Here is a 19,698-nt window from a genome sequence, read left to right on the forward strand (position 1 = left end):
AAATAACCCATGCAGTATTTTAGTAGCCTTTTTTAGTGGATTCAAATTTTTTTTTTTTTAAATGCTATGCGGTATCCTACCGTAATGGTATACTCGGATGCGGTAAGATACCACTTAGTGAATTATGCCCTGGATATGGGCCAGTCAAAAACCGCTGCTAAACGCATATGCTTATAAACGTGGTTAATCCCGTTTACATGCTGTGGGAACTAGCATCAAGGGTAGAGTCTTTTAAAGCACACAGCCACTTGCTTTCTTCTTTTTTAAGGGCCTTTTAGCCCACTTTTATTTAAAGGAAAGTTCCATACCATATGTTTCCCACACAGGGGTATCCACCATCAAAACAAATGAAACCAATATTCAGCCTCCTGGCTATCTCAGGTATACAGCCCCTTGCTGCTCTGGCTCCCACCTCTCCTAGGTGGGGCCCTCCTGACTCCTGGGCAACGACCTCCTATCTGCCAGGGTGGAGCCCTGAAGCCTAGGCTGGCCATACACTATACAATTTTCTGTCCAATTTCTGCCCAATTTTCTTTAGATTTACATTCAACTATGTAGTGCAAGGGCCTGCCTGATTGGATACAACTGAAAGTGTTGTTAGGTTTGACCTCGTATTATATGGTTTTTGGTAAATCTAAACCAAAAATCTCAAGAAAATTGTATAGTGTATGGCCAGCCTTAGTCAGGTTATTCTTTAACCCCTTCCCGCCGGCGCTTCCCGGTCCTTTAAGAGTTTCAGAAGCCGAGAGGCGGGGTTTAGGGATCATATGACCGCTGTGACGCATCGTCATGGTGGTCACATGATCGGGAAAGGTCCCGATCGAAAGAGCAGACCAGGACCTTTCCATGAGTACTGGACATGTGTGCTCGGAGCGCGCAGGGCGCACGCTCTCAGCACATATGTTTTTTCTTACGTGAACAGAAATGTGCGGCTGTCCGGCGTATAGGCCCAGACGGCGTAAAGGGGTTAAAGCCCTGCACACACTTGTACAATTATTGTGCTGGGGGTTAAGAAAACATGGACCCAGGATTGGAGATTTCATCCCTCCCAGATCACTTTGAAATTTCCAGGCTCCAGATCCCAAAACGGACTTTACAAACAAATGAGGAAACTGAAAAGCCAGTTTCCTCTGCATTAAATAAACCCTCTGGAGCCCCTCAACCTGTTTAGTTGAGAATCCCGGGATATAACCTTGATTCTCACAGTGACAGTGCCCAGAACTGCCACAACGCGTTTACAAGCGTTTGGAACGCTGGTAAAATCTACTCCTGAACGCAATTTAGCTGGGTTAATAAAAACGACTGTAAACTCAACTGCCTGTAAACGACGATGTGTACATGGACACATAGGAAAACATTAGGGAGAGTTCAGGGGCTGCTGAAAAAAACACAGAAAAGCTCCTGAATGTGAGTTTATCAGCTGCAGACACATGAGCCCTATATGTGTACCAGTGTTATGTACTTCTAACAGTTGAACAATAAAAAAAAAAAATTGTACTTGTATTGTCACGTGACATTATTTCTCAATTCCGACCAGTTGAGACAAATGGCTGCTGTTTTCTCCAGCAGTTAGAGGAGTTAAAAAAGAACAAGTAGAGTTTCCGCCCATTGGAAGTCATCCAGAAGTAGCACCACTGGCCTCTCCTTATAATCTGCTTGCTTTGAAAAGCACGCAACGCACGGCTGTCTACGCAGGTCTGCCAGCATGTCCCAGCAACTTCTCTCCCGGGCTCTGGTGTCAATAAACTGGCTAGCTGGAGCCCTGAAATCAGGTCAACCAGGCCCAGCTCTGCGTGTACTGGATGCATCGTTCTACTACCCACCAATTAGGAATGGACGTAAGGAGTATGTAGAAAAGCACATACCAGGAGCATTATACTTTGATATAGACGAATGTAAGGACCAGACGTCTCCCTATGAAATGATGCTACCCAATGAATCTGCCTTCGCCAAATATGTGGGCAACCTTGGCATCAATAATGCTAGCCACGTTGTGGTGTACGATGCTGATCAAGTGGGCACTTACTATGCAGCAAGGATCTGGTGGATGTTTAAGGTCTTTGGTCATCAAAAGGTGTTTGTTCTGAATGGAGGGTTCAGGAACTGGGAGAAGCAGGGACATCCAGTAACATCCAAAGTAATACAACACCAGCCAGAGACTTATAAAGCTGTGCTAAATTCTTCCCTGGTAAAGACATTCGAAGACGTCCAAAGAAATCTAGACAGCAAAGAGTTCCAGCTGGTGGACTCACGTTCTGAAGGACGATACACTGGGACAGAACCTGAACCAGGAGAAGGTAAGGTGGCTTGGGCTATGCAATTTTTGTCGACGTCTAAAGTATAACTAAGCCTGGGTTCACACTTCTGCGGTGCGGTATATTGCATGTGATTCGCACATGAACTGTACTGCATTCCTGTGCAAATCGCATGTGAATTCTGTGCGGTGCAATTTGAGCCATATATTTTGTATGGCTCAGATTGCACCGCATCAAAATAGTGCAGGACCCTTTTTTTTATTTTTTGGCCGCACTAGAATCGGATCACATGGGTATTCACACCCATTTGATCCGATTCTGCACACCGCACCGCCTTTGCAAACCAATTTCGGGGTTTTGTTAACATACATACCTGCAGTGGTTTGCATGAACGGGGAGCGATTATGTTGCATGTGGAATTTGCACAGAAACCAGTGTGAACTCCACATCACAGCAGTATGAACCCAGGCTAAAGGTAAAACTTTTTTTCTAGTTTTAGATAGAGTGGAGAGGAATTCAAACACCTATAAGGTTCTTTTCTTTCTATACCCCTGTTAGAGAGGTTCATCCTCTCTATTTGTCCAATATTTTACCCCCTCCAAAAAACCCCAAAAAACTGATTTGGGTCATTACCAAAGCAGGAATAGAAAGGAAATCTTCTTAAGGGGACACTAGTTATGGTGACCCTGGTGGCAACAAGGGATTCCCTCATTTTGGAGGGATTTCATCTCACTTCCTGTTTTGTCTATGGGACAGGAAGTGAAGAAAAATCTCCCAAATGGGACACTCTCATCCGAAATGGAAAAAAAAAGTGTTTTAGATTTACTTTAAGGGCCTGTTCACTCTGACAACACACTAAATGATCCATTATAGCATGTAGGCAGCTGTCAGTGCTTGGCTACTGTAAGCCACAGTGATCACACTGTGTTTATTTAAATGTTTCTTTATATAAACCAATTTGAATTGCACAAATTAATGTCTCTGCACAGCACGGTATGTTGTGCTGCTGTGCAGTGACATTACATGCCTACCTGTGCACTGCAGTTACTGCAGCTCCCTACAATGCATCTCCACTCTGCACTGCAGTGGGAACAGGGCACATAGAAAACAATTGTTTTCTTTGTGCCATAGCAGTGAATGGCATTTATCTATTGCAGATGTGTGAAACAAGCCCTATGTGTTAAAGTAGATCTAAACCCTAACTGGATTGCATTGCAAGTTTTCCCAAGCACTGTATATTAAAACAAAGGCCATGTTTTTGTTCTTTTAGAAAATACTGTACTATTCTCCAGAGTCCCCTCTAACCATCCCTTTTTCCAATCCAGTGCTGCTGATCTCCTGCAACCTCTTTGCTAGGCACTACGCCTAGGTTCAAATATGCGCAGGTCGGGGATGCTTGAAAAATCACATGCGTACTGTAATATTTATTTGTAAAAAATTTTGAAACCCATTTATCATTTTCCTTACAGTTCACAATTATGTGCCACTTTGTGTTGCTCTATCACATAAAGGTGTCCTTTTATCATGCAGCGGTAAATGACCGCTGCTCGGTTCTCTGGCATCCTCAGAGGAAACAGTTCTCCTCTGAATGCCTTTTTATGCAGCGGCATAGATCGCTTCTCCGAATGAGGAGAGAAGCGATCTACAAACGCTTCTCACGCTAGAAAATGCTGCTTTTACTGCAATCTCGCAAGATTCTAGTAAGAGATCAGTCAAACACCGTTTACTAAGCAGCGGTAAATTATCACTGCTTCGTTTGCAGTTCCCCTGATTCTCCACCTCTGGGCTGGATCGCCAGTGAAGGGCTGACATTGCTCCTTCATACACTGGCCGTCTGTGTGCTGAGATGATCAGAGGAGAACATGTTCTCCACTGATCATCTGTTTCCTAAACCACTAATGATCGGAGATCAGCAATGATCCTTAGGATCGCCGCTGATATCCGTTTCATAAAAGGACACCAAAATCCCAATAAAATACATTTTACATTTTTGGTTGTAACATGACAAATGTGGAAAATTTCACGGGTTATGAATACTTTTTCAATGCATTGTATTTAAACTGGAACTCAACCCAAAATAGGAAGTTCTGCTTGCTTGCATCCTTGCCCCTCCACTTCCACATTTGACACTTTTTTGTGGGGTTACCTGGTTTTGACAAGTATCTACTCCCACTTTTGGTAAGATACGCTGGGGCAACTGGGCCAGAAGTTCTCCCCCCCGCAGCCTTCTGGGACACTTCACAGGTCCCAGAAGACTGTGGGACCATTCACAAAGTACAACGTGCTTCATGCATGCACAGTAGGAAATGGTTTCCCTTGCTTAAGTTGCCGGCAACCGAAGCTGATTGAAATATCAGCTTGGGTGAGGACATTGCTGGATCCCTTTTAATAAAAGTTACATTTTTTTTAGAGGAGCCTGGAGCTCAGCTTTAGGTAAAGTCCTTGTAAGTAAATAAAGAGAAAAAAAGGAAAAGAAGAGAATCAAAGAGAAGTATGGGTTAAATGATGTTTGCATAGTGTGAATTTTTGTGAGCAACTACAATCTAAAGCAGTTTTAGCCCTCAGAACTGCACACCCTTTGTAAAAGCAAAGCAAATACCTGATAGAGGGACTAATGTTCATCCTTCCTTGTGATTCAGAATATTTATTTTGCGTATTCAACACTTTTCCTTTAACCCTTTCCCACCCAGCCCAGATGCTCCTTTAACTGGGTCTTTACAGCCACAAGGTGGGAAGAACTGACCATTCACATGACCACTGTGATTGGCTGTCATGGAGCAAGCTTGATTTGTGGAAATCAAAGACTGTCTACAAGTTGATTAGAGACAAGGACAGTGTGGAGTATGTTCTGGGCCTACCTCAAGCCACTTGCAAGGCAGTGTGGAGGAATAGACTAAACGTGTGCACACCAGAAATTTTTTATTTCGTTTGAATGCATACGTTCATTGAAGAATTTCGTTTTTGTCATATTCGTTATGTTGACCCGATGAGTTTTCAGAATTCTTCAGCATGCATTACGTATAGTCTAAGTGGATATGAAAAATTTAGCAGTTTTCCTGGAAAATTGTTATATATTCAATATATTATCGAAATGGTCAGATTTTCAGATTTGAATCTGATGGATTCAATATATTTGGATGCCAGTCCAACCCACCAAGAAAAATGGCATAAGCTGATTGGACAATATTGACTGGGTTCATGTGCATCCAAATTAACGAATGGAACAAAATTCAAATCAATTCGTGTTCTAAATTCACATTATCGAAAGCATTCATTTTTCGCTATGGGCCAGAACTACTATTGCAACATGCAACGCCATCTCAATGAAACAAATGCATTCATTAATTTTTTTTATTTTTTTTTGGGATTTGTTGACATTTATTACTGTCCATTCGGAGCAGATGTCTAATAGAATCACCAACAGGCACAAAGATCTGGCATGGATGGCAGTCTCAGGATTGCCTTTGGGGACATCATCCATGCCAGAAACGTAAGCAGAAACAGGTGCTGCCACTTTTGCATAATCTATGAGGAAACTGCTTTGCAGACCTTCTGGCAGTGCCCCTTTGCTCAGAATCTGTCAAGGGCCATGGAACAAGAGCTCAAAGTCTTTGTACCACAGACAGCCATCACCTACTTTGGGGTGCTGCAATGACTATTTTGTGGGCATTTGCATAAGAAGAGATTGATGGCACCTGAGGGATGGTGTAGTGTTTTGTGGTGCTCCAGGAAGCTCCTCATCCACAAGAGGGAGAGGATGTCAATGAGGACTCTCGTAGTCTGGTCTATATTCTACTCCAAAACTATTACCTTATGGACTTTAAAGCAGAACCTCGCTCTCTCAGTCAACATGGACTATTTTTAATCCGTATGCTGCTAGCAATAGTAAACAGTTAGGAAAGTTTCTCAGATTTACTTGTGTTTTAAACTTTTTTTTCTTTTACATTTATTCAGTTACTTCCTGGTTTCCATGCCTAGGCAAATGATGTCATACATCTCAACAGTCTTCAGAGGGGAGGGAGGTTTCTTGGCTCAGCCTATGCCTGAGCTATGGGCAGATGGATTCCAGGAAGTAAATGATACACAATTCATCTGCCCTTACTCAAAATGTCCACTGCCAGAAATACCAGGGAGGCTTTTCAAATGATTTCAAAATTAAAGCATAGAGACATGGATAGATGGGTGAGTTTGCATTAAATATTAAAAATGAATGAAATTACATTTTTGGATTGAGGTGCTCATATTTATTACAGGTACTTATATAGCACCATCAATTTACGTAGCGCTTTACATATATATTGTACATTCACATCAGTCCCTAACCCTCAAGGGGTGTATAATCTAAAGTCCCTAACTCACATTCATACATACACATACTAGGGCCAATTTAGACAAGAGCGAATTAACCTACCAGCATGTCTTTGGAGTGTGGGAGGAAACCGGAGTACCCAGAGGAAACCCGCACAGGGAGAACATGCAAACTCCAGGCAGGTGGTGCTGTGGTTGGGATTCGAACCAACGACCCTAGTACTACCAGGCGGAAGTGTTAACCACTTAGCCACTGTGCTGCCGATATGCAGTGCAGTTAAGGTGGAAGAGGATATATGAGAAGTTCCTAAACTCAACTCCATAAAAGCCTATACAGTATGTCCATGTACACATAAAGCTTTTAGCAGAGTTTAGGAGCTGCAGCAGTTAGGTGTGGTTAATCATCCCTCTCCTGAACGCGGAAGAATCACGTTCAGGATAGAAACAACGCAAAACTGCGGTACCGCGTTTCTGTGCGGTTTGCAGTTTTCAGTGGCCGGCGGACAGGGTAAGCTCATGTACATGAAGCCTCGTGTGTCTCTATCCTTCAATAAAGCTTCAGGCCTGTAAACTCTTTCTCTTCCCGTATCCCTCCTTGATTTCCTCCATCACACCCCTTGCTTGGTAAAATGTTTTGAACCCTTTTACTTTTTGTTGTGGCGCAATGCAGGACAAGTGGGGCAGGGGTCTAAATCGGGCACTGCACATCTAACATTGCACCATTGGTACCTTAGGGTCCTCAACTGCTTATGGGGTAAGTGGAAACATGCTTGATGTGATGGTTAGGGGAACTTTGCTCTGCTTAGCTTGTTAGGCATCATACTGCTGAGTGAATGTGTGTGTTGTGTGTGGTTTTTTTTTTTTTTTTTTTTTTTTACTGTATTATGTGGTGTACTTATGAGCTGCTTCATAGTACATAGTGAAATGTACCCTGTTCTGTCTCTCCAATCTAAGCATTGAAAGTGTGATCTCTGTAACTTACAGTTGTAATGAGATAGCGATAACTCCAATCTTAGTTGAATATCATAGGCAGTGACTCAATACAGAAGACATCTTGTAGATTTTGTGATGTTTATTCCATAAACTGAGAGAATCTTACAACAATGAACATCTGATAGGTCAAAAGATCATAATGTGACCTGCTTCATGACATGAGGCTAGAAGCTGCAATGCATTTCTGGGAAAAGGGGTGGGCTATCTATACAGCATTAACTAAACCAAAGGAAATGGAGGAGCAGAGACAAAATATAGAGAACACTTTTTTTTCCTGTGTCTCTTAGGCCTCATTCACTGTACTGGTCCATACCCCCATGCAAAGGGCAGTCTTCAGCCATCCAGGATGCACAGGTATTTCATGCAGGTACATGCAAGCAGGCTGATTGAAATCAATGACAGGCAGCTGGCTGCATGCACCTGCACAGATCTCCGCGCATCCTGTTGTGCATACCGCCAGAACTATTAGTCCTCATGCACACTGGGCAATTTTACAGCTGCTGTTTTTGGGGTTTTTTTTTTTTTTTCTACAGCCAGTAAACTCCCCAGCATGTTCTCCTATGTGTCCATGCACACATAGGCTTTAATCAGTGTTTTTTGGCTGGAAAAAACCCCCAAAACTAGTAGGTTTCTAGAGATGTTTTTAAGCTGTAAAAACGCTCTAACACTGTAAAACGCGGTAAATCGGCATTTTACTTTTTTCCTTTTTTTTTGAGTGACATTTTGTGTGTGTGTTAAACCAAACGCGGCTAAATGCTAATGCAAGAATACTGAAAAACGCACGTTTTTAATACGACTTTACACAGCCAACGCTACCAGCATAATTAAAACCTTACTCTATTTAAAGGTAAAAAAGTGCTTTACAATGGAATTTCTGTTATAAAACTCATGTCAGAATACCTTGGGCCAGATTTGCCCTCCTGGCAACTGTAGGACCACCTAACTAGTCTATAAATTCAAAACAGGTATCCTTCAGTGTTCTGTTTTTCTCCTAGCTCCAAGTTTTTATTTTTCTAGTTATTTTTTTATCTACTTTGTTTCCTTACATGTATTTCTGGTTTTCCTCCCAACCATTATACCCTACCTACCGAGGTTCAATCTCTCCTGGTGGGTAGGACATCTTGTGGGGAGGTTAGTCTTCCTGGATTGGTGCACCTCTGGTGATGGGGTTTTACCATTGTACTTAAATGGAATTTCCTGCTCTAAGTAGCTTTTAGATAGAAGAACCTTTTTTTTTTCTTTCTTTTTACCTTCCTTTCTTTGGGTGTTTATCCTGTTCTGTGTCTTTTGTAGGCAGTCTTCCTTTTTCAAGATGGCTATGTCTGTGTTTTTCACCCATAAGGTGTCACTTCCAGTGTTGATGTTGACATAAGGATGCTTAATGGGTAGTCATTTCCAAGGTGGCTGGAGATGGCAATTTGAAAAACAGGTGGGCCTCTCTCAGTTCTAGCTGAAGGAGAGTAGCCATTGCTTGAAACAGGGTTTTTTGTTTTTTTTTCTCAGAGAATAGGTGCAGAGATTCCCCCTTTCCAAGTCACCCCTTGTCTTCGCCCCCTACCCACCTCTGAGCAATGTTCCTTGGTTCCACCCCCTACCCACCTCCCAACACCACCCCTTTTAGAGAATATAGAACCAAATATTTAGTGGTTCTAAGTAATTTGTGTGGAAATTGCTAATGAGAACAAGAAAATCAATAAAATAGATATCCGGCAGCTAGCAACAATATACCCCCCAGCAATAATGGACCACACGTAACAAAATATCCCCTCAAACAATAGACCTTTTTGGCAGAAACAACAGATTTCCTTGCAGCCAGTATCACTAGACCCCTCCCTAAACAATAGAACACTCTCAACAATAATTGACCCACAGCAACAATGGATCCCCCACCATCAGGCCTCTTTAGCCGCAGTAGACCCCCCCCTCGACAAAAATAGATCCCTTCAGAGACCATAGATCCTCCAGCAGCCATCATCAATAGACTCTGCAGCACACCCCAGTGCCCTTTGCCACTACATACAATACAGTCAGTGCAGTGCAAGCTAGTAGAACTGTATTCCCCCACATTTCCGCTGAAAAAAGCCCTGATTAGAAATTTAGTAATGGTTTTTATTTCAAAAAATGGGAACAGGTTTACTTTCAGCCTAAAGTGGTATTAAACCCTAAACCAAGAATGTAATATGTTGCAGCTTACCAATCATTAGATACAGTATGTTGGCTGCATTTAGTTTTTAGTTTTTAGGATTTCCTCCTGTTTCAACCTGGTGATCCAGCCAGTGACACACCTGCTGTATTAGATTGCCTTCACTCTGGATGAAGGAGCACAGAGGGCACATTTGGACAGCAGCATTGCCAGTCTGGGAGGAGGGGGTGTGTTAGATGTACTAGCAGATTTAAACACACTAACAAATTGAAGCCAAACTTCAGCTAATACTTTATAAGCAGTTGTAGAAAACTGTTTTTTTCTTTCCTTTTTGGGATAAGGATTTTACCTAAAAAATATAAAACTTATTATTGTAAGCACCCCTGCCAATGGTTTGTCTGACCCCTGTAAACTGATACATTTGGAAGGGAGCTTGTTCTTTTGAAGAACAACAAACTTATTGGCTGGATTACCAGGTTAAAATAGAAGAAAGAAAGCCTAATAAAGAAAATGAGTCATCTCATCTAAGAAATGGTAAGCTGCAATATATTAAATGTTTGCTTTTGGGTTTAATACCATTTTATTGCAGCAATATTGTCCTTGGCTGAGACCACAGCATAGAATTGGAGGCATTGTGAAATACTAGTTCTATTACAAAATGCAGTTCTTATATTAAAAGAATTGTGGTCGATTTAGCCTATGATGGTCCATGTACCAACGTAAATAAAAAAATGTATTTAGGATAAGACTATTTGATTGTAGTTTATATCATTTTGTTCACATGTTTCTATTAATCTTTTTCGTTGAATTTACAGAAATATTCCCTGGACACATCCCTGGCTCCTTAAACCTCCCGTTCACCAGTTTTTTGACAGAAGAAGGATTTGAGAAGTCACCTGAAGAGATGCAATGTCTTTTTCAAGATAAAGGAATAGATCTGAAGAAGCCCCTGACAATTACTTGTCGGCGTGGTGTAACAGCCTGTCAGCTGGCCTTAGCTTCCTACATTCTGGGCAAGGAAGATACTGCCATCTATAATGGGTCTTGGTATGAATGGTTCCATCGGGCCAAGCCAGAACAAAAAAACACTGTCTGGAAAAATGACAAATAGCTTGGAGACTGTCCGTCTATGGTAACATAGCAGTGTTTTGATCACTAGAAGCTGTGTAACAAAGGGATGGCCAGCTGCAGAGGGGTCAAGTGATACTTTTTAACCTTTGGTGGAGGTTTAGGGCTCTTTGCTACGTCAAGCTAAATCAATTAGCTTGTTTTTTACTAAGCCAAAATTGCTTGGTCATGTTTAAGACCGGGTTCACATATGTGCGGATCCGGTTTCAGTGTGATTTTTCTAAGGAGTCCGGTGCGGTTTCGTTCAGCAGTTCAGGTGCGTATTTTTAAAGTGCATGACACTCGAAATCGCACCTGAACCGGACTGAAAATCGTACCTGACTTTTTAAAAATGCACTGCGTTTGGTCCAAGTGTCATGATATGATTCAAAATGCATCCAGTTTGTATATATGTGAACCAGGGCTTAAAGCGCAATTCCACCCATTTTTTTCATGATCCTTGCCACACAATGCCCACCCATTGTCCAATGCTGTCGATATCCTGCACTTCTGGTCCGGCCGCATAGCCGATTTCATCATTAGGCGATTCCCTAGGACTCTTGGGATATCGGTATTGGTTTTCCCAGGTGTCTTTGGGAAGCCTAATGGTGAAGTCTTGCGGTATTTCTTGACCGGAAGTGACGCTATTGGGAGGAATGATTGTCAGGTTGCCATAACAGGGCTGGATCTTCCGCCGACGCCATTGTTATGGTTACCTACAAACACAGTGTGCCGTGCCGTGTCTGTACAATGCAAGTGTGAGATCAGGAGGTGCATGCTGGGTATCCAGCTACACCGAATCCAGAAGAAAGTAGCAGGTTGCTTCAGATTCCCACACTAGTAATGGCCGCTGCCTGCTGGGATCCTGCAGAGAAATGTCACATTCACAAGTAAGCAAACGACAAACACTTAGAACACTGTCCTAATTATATATTGCAACTGAAGAGAATAATGCAGGTGCTTTTTGTAGAAAAGTGCCGAGGAGCCTGGAACTCCGCTTTTAAGTATATGATGTTCATGCAGAGACAACCACACTAAACAGGGCAGTCCAGTGGAGGTAATTCTATGGTACAGTACCTTTCAATATATCTGCATCTATGTATGTTCTGGAAGTTGAGGTTGAATGGGGTGACTGGAAACTTTTGACACAAAGAAGCAGCTGTCCTTTAAAGCCAAAGTAAATTTTCAGTGTAAATCAGCTAAATAGGTGTATACAGGTGTATCAAAACAAAAGGTGTGCAAAGTCTTACAATTTTTGTTTTCTTTAGAAAGCGGCCACAGCTTGAGTCGAAAAGCCTGTCCTATGCCAGCATGCTGCAGAGAAGGGCCATTGCTATCTGTGTGGAACAGTGGTCTCTCTGCGGAGTCCCAACACACTCGCTCTGCGGAGTCCAACCTATTGATCTCCAGTCAGCAAAGATCATGCTTCCTGCTAATTTGGAATACTCTAGCTTCAGCTCAGCAGGGGGTGCCAGAACTCTGCAGGGTGACCACTGCTTCATCACAGAGAACAAGGGTCTTTCTCTGCAGCATGCTAGCAGGTTGACTCCAGATCTGACTTTAAAATTATGCAACTTCACTTGAAGTCACATGATTTCAAAGTCACATGTCAGTGCAACTTGGAAGACGTCTGTGTGACTCCATGCACAGATGTCTATGCAAGTCGCAAATTAAATCACAAAGAGTAGTGCAGGCAGTCCTTTGAGGTGGATGCAGCGCTGGGCTCCTGCAGGAGTTGGGAAAGGGCTTTTAAGATGACATGTACAACATGCACACATGCCCACAAATGCTCAATTGGTACCAGTTTCCAAGAAACTCATATAAACTCTTAACCAATTGGTATGCCACCCCAGTCCGATTGCATACTTGGTTCCTCTCTACTGCAGATCTTTGTTGGTGATGTGAACAAGAAAGGGGCACAATGATGCACATATGGTGGGAATGTCGGTTGCTGGACACCTTTTGGAAAGAAGTTTGCGGTTTGATTAGACAAATCACAGAAACAAAATTGCAACTCGCACCAGAATGCTGTTTATTACACATTTCCACTTTTCCGCTTAGTCAATACAAGAAATCCCTGGTAAGACACTTAGGGGTTTATTTACTAAAGCTGGAGAGTCCAAAATCAGACTCCCTTCCGCATAGAAACCAATCAGCTTCTAACCTCAGCTTGTTCAATGAAGCTTTGGCAATGAAACATGGAAGCTGATTGGTTTCTATGCAGAAGGGAGTCTGATTTTGGACTCTCCAGCTTTAGTAAATAAACCCCTTACTGACTGCCGCCAAAGTTCTTATTCCTAGACTTTGAAAAACGACACGTGTACCCCCCATCCCTGAATGGTTACTTTCAGTAGAATACATTAGTAATACGGAAGAAACTGTGATGACTGCCACAGAACACACCAGTTAATACGAGGCGTTGTGGAGACCATGGTTTCTTTTTAAATCGACTTCCTGCATTGTGCAAACAATGAACTTGCCTTTCATGATAACAGAGTTGCCTTATCCACAGCCAGTGATAACCCCCGCCCCCCTCCCTTTATCCCTCCCCTACCCATATACCTTTTCATACTCCCTCCCTCATTGCCTTTTTTTCTTCTTTACCTGATTTGCTTTGCTTTGTACTGAGCTCCTGGCTTTTCCCTTTTTTTTTATCTCTCGCCATATTCCTGTTGTGGTATGCAGAAGACCTTTCAGTCCATTTTGCTAAACCCCTACAAAATATATTTCTGCTCCTGTGCAAGAATATCTGTACCAAATGCATGCTGACCTAAGCTATTGTGTAGCATACAAATGTTTTTTTCTTTTTTTTTTTGTCTGTCAAATATGTATAATATGTTAAACATGACTTTCGTTCCTCCAATAAAAATCTAATTGAAAAAAAAAAACAAAGCAAAAAGTAGTGTAGGGACTACATTCAAAATCGGTGCAACTCCGACAGGGTCAGTGTTGCACCGATATTAACAGTTCCATTGCTGACAATAGAGTGCAACTTGTCATGCGATTTGAAACTGTCTAGTTGCATCGGTGTGAACCCGGGCTAAGACTTTTAACACTTGTTTTGATACCTGGAATGTATTTAGCTGGTTTTGATGAAGCTCAGTTGAGCTTAGTGTTACTAAACCCACAACCGTAAAATCAGTCTGTATATGCAGTAAAGCATGCTTGTTATAGTCACTGTGGAAGCTAAGGGGTTAATCCTCTGCAATATGTAAAAAGGCTGTTTGATCCTGTCTTCTCTAATCCTCCCCTTCTTTTACTGTCCCCAATCCATCTACCATAGCTAGAGCAACAGTGGCACGTGCTCTGTTTGGTGTGTATTGCTTTTTTGAGGGCGCATGTGATCAGTGTTCTGTTGGCTCCAATCTAAGCATTGATAATGTGATCTCTGTAACTTACAGTTGTGATGAGATAGCGATAACTTCAACCTCTGATGGATACCACAGTGACTCAATGAGAATGACATCTTGTGAAGTTTATTCCATAAATTGAGAGAATCTTACAACAATGAACATTCCATAGGTCAAAAGAACATGCTGTTTCCTGCTCCATGCCATGAGGCTTACTGCAATGCATCTCTGGGAGAGGGGGAGGGCTATCTATGCAACATTAGCTAAACTAAAGGAAAGGGAGGAGCAGAGACAAAACACTGAAAAATTTAAAGGCATATGACAGTCATGTGAAACATGACAATGCAGCCCAGGGGCGGACTGACCATTTGGAAACTCGGGCACTGCCCGAGGGCCCGGGTCAGTAGGGGGCCCCATGAGATGCCCTTGGTACCTTTTTTCATAGGCTTTTTTGAGTTTGGGCAAGGACACAAGGGCCCCATGATCCCCTATTGCCCGGGGGCCCCATGAGTTGTCAGTCCGCCCCTGATGCAGTCTCATAGAACAGTCAGAGGAGAATTAAAACTCCATCTACAAGATTAACTAGTGCTCGGCACAGTTAGAGGTCACAAGACTGCTCCTTTTTTTTTTTTTTTTAATGGTTGAACTGGATGGACTTTTAACTTTTTTCATCCAGACTAATTATGTAACTATGCTCTAACTGCTGATGAAAAATGGTATTTAGCAGTTTGTATTTACTAAAATAATTGCATTTCCATGTGTGTACTGTGGGAGACCGGATATAGTGAATGCAGGGTCCAGGGTTTATTAACAATTTCTTGTGAACTATAGACTTGTGTATATTTTGACTGGAAAATAAATTGTTTTGTTTTCAAGAACAAGAAACTTTGGAGATTTTTGATATTGTGTCTCCGCCTTTTGTGTCCTTCTCTTTTTTTTTTTTTTCAAGTAAATCAAAGCTGAGCTTAGCCCAGGATGCCACGGTTGGATTTTCTTCTAGCAACTACTGTCATTTTATTATATATAATAAAGCGAGCGCTCATAGAAATTCGTAAAAAATAAGCAGCTAATAGCACTAGAGGAGATCACAACTGCCTCATGTCTAAATAAATATATATAAAGTGCAGCGCTAAAAATCGATAAGCAGAAAGTTTGATCCCAAAAAAATTTTGATCATGAAAATTCGATATCAAATGTTCATCAAATATTTTGATTGATATAATGATATAGTAGATACAGCTATACAAAATCCAGAAGCAATGGCAGAAATGCGCACTCACCGACCGCGCATAGGCAATGCGCATGTGTGTATCAGACTCTGCAGATGTCGTTCTGTCTCCGGAACAGGTGTCATCAAGCTATAATCTGCTGGACTCATAGGGCCTCCTCAGGATCAGGATTAAATAACCAGGTGAAGGCTCCCTTTTGGTGAAGGCTTCCCTCCTCAGGATAAGGCATGTGCTAGAAGCTGTCTGCTAACCCCTCAATGAGGGGTAAAGAATGGGAGAGTGCCCATAGTGTAGTATATCAAGTTTATTTTATTAGTAACAAACTAAGTGCAGGACAGGTCAGTAATACTGGCAGACTGGCAGAAAACACAAATTAGAAGATAGATAAAAGATAGGTGACCTGAAATAAAACAGCTGCCAGACCTCCTTGTGGTCTGGGCGGCAAAGAGGCGTCACAGGCTGTCAGTTCCTCCTAAGGCCTTTCGTGCTAAGGCACATCATCAGAGGGGAGGCTGACAGCTCTGTGACGGATGCCAGATGTTTAAATAATAAGAAACGGGAGTCACGCATGCGCACTAACTCGCCGCCATTTTCGAAGAGACCGGGTGTTTGCGCATGCGCGCACTTCCGGGCGCCATTTTGCCGTGGATAAAAACCTGTCAACTCAGGTGAATACCACATCGCTGTCAGGGCGCTCTGAAAGGTGCATTTGAGCCAAAGTAAACGGCTCATAATCCCAAGGGGGAGATGATTAAAGCAGTAACTATAGGTCATACTGCAATACTACAACCCCCCACCTCTTACCAGGTAATGTAGCACCACAATGGTGATTAGTAAGGGGAATAATGCTAAAATACCTACGGCTTATGGAGGTGCCCCGGGTGTACAGGTCTACAAGCTGGTTAAAATATAATAAAAATGAACATTATTCTGCATGATTACATCATCAGCTGGTCAAAGGACGGGAATCATCCCTTGTGCACAAAACCCACCGTTATTTTCAGAAGAAGAGGACCAGATAAATTCTCATATCGGTAATTTAGAGACACCATTCTTTTGCCATGGATATAGACACAATCACTGAGATATAGCTACATCCAGTGATGCGAGCGCACAAAAGTGCTTATACGCCACATATAGTGGTTCATCAACCCAGGGAAGTAATCATAAAGACAAAGAACCCCCTCTCCAGTTTTTATCATCAAAATTGATGAATTAATGTGGGAGATAATATTTTATTTTAATTTTGTCCGTAGGCATATAAAGGTGCTCAAGGTGCAGTAATAAATGGTAAAAGTATTAAAAAAAACACTCTAATACATAAAGGAAATCCCCATATAAAATAATCACCAATAAATTCACTAAAATGATGGTTCATAAAATATAGAATAAGACGATATAAAAAGAATAAAATAGCACAAAAGTGCAGTAAAACCCAGTTGAAACTGATATATGTCAATCCAGAATATAAAGTCAATAAGACCTTAAAAGAAATGAGAATACGAATAAGAATAGGGTCAGTAAAAGTCTTAATAGGTACACAGGATGCTAATTATTAGCTATGAAGCAATTAACGTCAATCTCAATATTGTGTCCCCTGGGGTGTAGGGTGTCCAATTCATACACCCACTTTGTTTCTGTTTGTGATACGGCTCTAGTTTTATTCATACCCCTCCAATGTGGTGATACCACATCAATTCCCACAAATTTAAGAGAGGAAGGGTCATTATTGTGGAACATCCTATAGTGGTTAGAGAGTGAATGCTCCCTGTAGCCCTTCTTAATGTTGGCTACATGTTCTCTTAACCGATCACGGAGTCGTCTAGTCGTGCTTCCTACATATTGTTTATGGCATGGACATTGGAGGAGGTATACCACAAATTTGCTATTGCATGAAATGAACCGGTTAATGGTGTATGTTTTCCCAGTTGTGAAAGAATCAAAAGTGTTGATTCTGCATTTCCTAGTGCCATTATATTTACAGATAACGCACTTATTGCAAGGGTAAAATCCTTTTAATTCATTAAAGAATGTGGTGCCAGTTGGGGGGTTCACTACATTGGGTGCAATTTGATGCCTGATTGCTGTCGCTTTCCGGAAGATAATCTCCGGTTTCTCAGGCAAAATCTTAGAGAGTGTGGGATCCAGTTTCAAAAGGTTCCAGTTTTTCTTTGATTCCCCCAATCTGCCTAAACTGTGTAGAAAAAGTTGTAATAAAGGGACAGAACTTTGGTTGTATTGGTCTGGGTTTATTAGATAGCATGTCATTTCTATCACATTGGGCAATCATCCTTATCGTATTGTCTAGAGCTTTCTCCTTATAGCCCTTTTCTAAAAATCTTTTCTTCAATATTGAAGCTTGAGTGAAGAAAGTATCCATATTTGTACAGTTGCGTAGGATACGCATGAACTGCCCCTTCGGAATGTTACTCAACCAGTTAGGATGATGGCAACTGCTGGTTGGAATGTAGCTATTCTTGTCTGTGCTTTTAAAAAATGATTTTGTTATGATTTTACCATTATAATTAATAAGAGTAAGATCTAAAAAGTTAATTTTGAATTGGCTGTATGTAAACGTAAGACTGATGTTAAGCTTATTGTTATTGAGGGTGGTAAAAAAGTTATTCAGTGATTCTTTCTCCCCATTCCAAAGAAGAATAATATTGTCAATGTACCTTTTGCACAGAACTAATTCCGGCCAGTCTCTAGCGTAAATGAGATCCTCTTCCCATCGAGACATAAAGAGGTTCGCTAAGCTGGGGGCAAACTTGGCCCCCATTGCCGCCCCCTTAACCTGTAAGTAGTATGACTGGTCAAACCAAAAATAATTGTGGACCATTGCAAATTCCAATAGTTCCAGGATAAAGTGCTTTTGTGCCATGGGTAAAGTGCTATGGTTAGTGAGATAGAAGTCCACAGCCTCCATACCATCAGCGTGGTCAATGTTAGTATAAAGAGATGCTACATCTGCGGTAACAAGGTAAGTATTAGATGATATACTCAAAGTACTAGCTATATTTAGCACCTGCTTCGTGTCACGAAGGTAAGACGGAGTTTGCACCACTAAGGGTTGAAGGTAACAATCTATGTATTCTCCTATCTTAGAGCTGAGGGATCCGATCCCACTAATAATCGGACGACCTGGTGGGTGGACGTGGTCCTTGTGCATCTTGGGTAGAATATATAATACAGGCAGTTTGGGTGCTGAGGGGCACAAGAAAGCTTTTTCTTTCTTGTTTAGAATGTTTAGATCATAGCCTTTAGTAATGATCTTCTTGAGCTCCTTTTTATAGCCTAACATTGGATCACGTGGTAAGGGTCTATATGTAGTGTTGTCACTAAGAATGTTATTAACCTCAGTGATATATTGGGTCTTACTCAGAACCACCACACCTCCTCCCTTATCGGCCGGTCTAATGACCAGATCCTTTCTTTCAAGCAAGGATTTAATCGCCATGCTGTCACCTGCTCCTTTATGTGAGTCTTTAACAGGGATGGTTCTAAGGTCTTTTAGGACCTTATCCTTAAAAAGATTAACACAGGAATGCGCTTGAGGTGGTGGGTTATAGGTGGATGCATTCCGTAAGTTTGAATGCACAAACCCATTAGAACTAGCACTACTTGTAATTGGGTTATTAAAAAAATATCTTTTCAAAGACAATTGTCTGGCAAATTTATGCACATCCATATATGTGTTAAATGTGTTCAATTTATTTGCCAGTGCATATTTAAGTCCTTTATCAAGGAGGCGTAGTTCATTGTCAGTCAAATGCGTATCACTCACGTTAAAGATGCCCTTGCCTGCTACATTTTCCTCTTTTTTGGGGTGTCTATTCGCCCTTCTTCCACCTCTCCTTCCCCTCCCGAACCTCTCCTTTTTCTTGAGTGACCCTCCTCTAAAAAAGGCTGTTTGGGATGTTGAGGTTGATAGGAGTTTTTAGGGGCAAACTTTTGAGGGTGCGGACGATGATTCCGATAGTTACTCTGAGAATTGTTTTGTTTCCTCCTTTGAGGAGGATTGTTAGAAGGGGGGGTACTTATTTCCCCTATTGTCTTTAGATTTCCGTGGGGTATGGTTGGTGGGGTTATGATTAGAGTGGTAATGTTGGTTAGGACGGTCAGAATTATTATATTGAGTACATGACCAGTTAGTTTTCCTTGGAGGGGTATAGTAATCAGTAGGGGTCCTATCCCCTACATAATTGGTATGGGCATTAGGATGCCTATATAGCTCTCTAGAACCAATATTATTGTCCTGAAGAGGTTGGAATCTGTTAGGATATTGCTCCTTGTTATACCAATTAGAAGACTTA

General features: G+C 41.7%; 1 protein-coding gene across 1 annotated transcript; it reads left to right on the forward strand.

Annotated features, from left to right (window-relative positions):
• The first annotated feature begins 1,565 nt into the window (after positions 1–1,565).
• On the forward strand, positions 1,566–15,041 carry LOC149458666 (thiosulfate sulfurtransferase-like). Its single transcript, XM_089681945.1, has 2 exons — positions 1,566–2,297; positions 10,515–15,041. The coding sequence occupies exons 1-2, from the start codon at positions 1,706–1,708 to the stop codon at positions 10,808–10,810; spliced, it is 888 nt and encodes a 295-aa protein (XP_089538071.1). The 5' UTR covers positions 1,566–1,705; the 3' UTR covers positions 10,811–15,041.
• Positions 15,042–19,698: the final 4,657 nt, after the last annotated feature.

This window comes from Staurois parvus, unplaced genomic scaffold (genome assembly GCF_062004578.1).
Source record: "Staurois parvus isolate SC_StPar_1 unplaced genomic scaffold, SC_StPar_1.0 ptg000282l, whole genome shotgun sequence".
In the NCBI taxonomy this organism is placed as follows: Eukaryota; Metazoa; Chordata; class Amphibia; order Anura; family Ranidae; genus Staurois; species Staurois parvus.